This window comes from Etheostoma cragini, chromosome 11 (genome assembly GCF_013103735.1).
Source record: "Etheostoma cragini isolate CJK2018 chromosome 11, CSU_Ecrag_1.0, whole genome shotgun sequence".
NCBI classification, from domain to species: Eukaryota; Metazoa; Chordata; class Actinopteri; order Perciformes; family Percidae; genus Etheostoma; species Etheostoma cragini.
This window is the reverse complement of record NC_048417.1, coordinates 637,739-639,934: the sequence shown is the minus strand read 5'-3', so window position 1 is coordinate 639,934 and position 2,196 is coordinate 637,739. Positions and strand designations below refer to the sequence as shown.

At 47.8% G+C, this 2,196-nt stretch overlaps 1 protein-coding gene across 1 annotated transcript in view; it reads right to left on the bottom strand.

Moving 5' to 3' along the window:
• Positions 1-2,196, bottom strand: part of LOC117953076 (titin-like) — a 225,219-nt gene that overhangs the window by 147,105 nt on the left and 75,918 nt on the right. The window contains 3 exon segments of the mRNA XM_034885791.1: positions 366-401; positions 1,221-1,488; positions 1,917-2,000. Coding sequence (XP_034741682.1) covers positions 366-401; positions 1,221-1,488; positions 1,917-2,000 — 388 coding nt within the window.

Sequence of the window (2,196 nt, the reverse complement as noted above, 5' to 3'; positions counted from 1 at the left end):
GAGAGGGTTAAGACAGTGGAAGACACACCCCAGAAGAAAGAGAGGTAAAAAAGAGGGCAAAATGCCAAATCCATTAGTGTCAGAGACGGATGAGGGGAGTCGGAAGAGGTTAGTGATGCACCCCGTGCCCGGGTACCAACCTTCGACCCAGAGATCGGCCGAGGACTCCAGGTGTTGGTACCTGCAGCTGTACCGGCCCTGGTCTTCGGCCCGCAGGTCTGAGATCACAAGCTTCTGAACCTTGTGTTTCACCTGGGCGGCGTACCTGCCCGTCATCGCTAAGCGCTTCCCGTTTTTAAACCACTCGGCCTCTACGTTCGGCACGGACAACTGACAAGACAGAGAGCACGCCTGGCCTTCCTTACCCGACGTGTCCTGCAGGTGCTTCTCCACCTCCGCCTCTGAAAGACACAACGAGGAACACACAGTTACAATGGGGCTGCCACACCAGCCCGATTACATGTGGTGTCCCCCAGGGGTCAGGTTTAGATCCTCTTTCATTCTCCATCTAGATGCTGCTTCCAGACCACATATTAAAGGAGCCCTGCACACAAACCTGCTCCTACTCGCATGTGTTGAAATATGTCAGCTCCATATGTGTGTGTGTGGGTATGTCTCTCTCTCTATGTGTGTTTGTGTGTGCGTGTGTGTCTGTGTATGTGCGTCTGTGTGTGTGTGTGTGTTTGTCACTCTATCTCTCTCTGTGTGTGTGTGTCCTGTAAGTCTGTGTGTGTCTCTGTGTGTGTCTCTGTGTGCGTCTGTCTGTGTGTGTGTGTCTCTTTGTGCGTGTCTCTGTGTGTTTGTGTGTGTCTGTGTGTGTGTGTGTGTGTGTGTGTCTCTTTGTGTGTGTCTCTCTATCTCTGTGCGTGTGTGTGTGTGTCTGTCTATCTGTGTGTGTGTGTGTGTATGTGTGTGTGTCTCTTTGTGTGTGTCTCTCTATCTGTTTGTTTGTGTGTGTGTGTGTGTGTGTGTGTGTGTGTCTGTCTATCTGTGTGTGTGTGTGTGTGTGTGTGTGTGTGTGTGTGTGTGTCCCTCTGGTGGACAGAACATAGATCAACAACAACATGCTGATTAGCCTGAGTAGTTTAGACCGCTGAGATCAAAATATAACATAATGTATGTAATACATATAATATAATATAATATAATATATAATAATAAATAGTAATAACATAATTCCAATACTCCTGGTATTCCAGAGGAATGTATCCGGGACTGACCGGTGACGGCGAGCTTGGCGCTGGAGATGTGCGGCCCGCAGACCACGCGGTAGTTGCCCTGGTCGGCGGGGGTGCAGCGGCGGATGCGGAGCAGGTGGCGGTCCCCGCTGATGCTGATGGCGTACTTGTCGCCGGAGTCCAGCTTCTGGGTTCCCTTGTACCAGGACAGCGTGATCTCGGGGTAGTTGATCTTCACCTCGCACTCGAACTCCGCCTCCTCGTTGGCAAAGACGGCCCGATCGGAGATGTCCTTCACCACGGTGACGGGCTGCGGGGGACACAACAGCGATTCTTAATGACGCCTACCTACGCGGACGACATGTCTCTGAAAAGGCTTCAGGGCTGCTTGGTGTGTTTGATTTAATTAAATGAATTAATACATTATTTAAATTGATAAAATTGATAAAATTGATAAAATAAAACAAAATAAAATAAATACAATATTATAAATTAATTTGAATAAATGTAATTAAATACATTTTAAAAAATGTAATAAACTGAATACATTTAATTACGTACATTTAATTCAATTTAATTTAATAAATGCAATATAATCTTAAAATAAAAAAGCGCTAAGTTGGGATCAGGTTGTAGGAGGTAGAAAGGTAACACTGTCGCCGCGGTTACAGTCTGCTCTACTCCGTGGCTGTGACAGCAGAGCTGTGTTTTCCCAGCGGTCAGTGAACGCGTCCTGACCTCAGTGCGCTCCATCCTCTTCTGCAGGTCGGCCACCAGGCGGGCCATGTCCTCGTCAGACTCTCTGTCTCCACGTTCCACTTCCTGTCAACGACAACAACGTCAGTCAACGGGACAGACAGAGACACAGAGACACAGAGACACACACACACACACACACACACACACACACACACACACATGCCTGGCCTCTCTCATATATTCTGGTATTATTTATATTTCCATGTTAACGTCTCATCTTTCTTTAAATGCTGGTGTTCCCCCTCTCATTCCCCCTCCT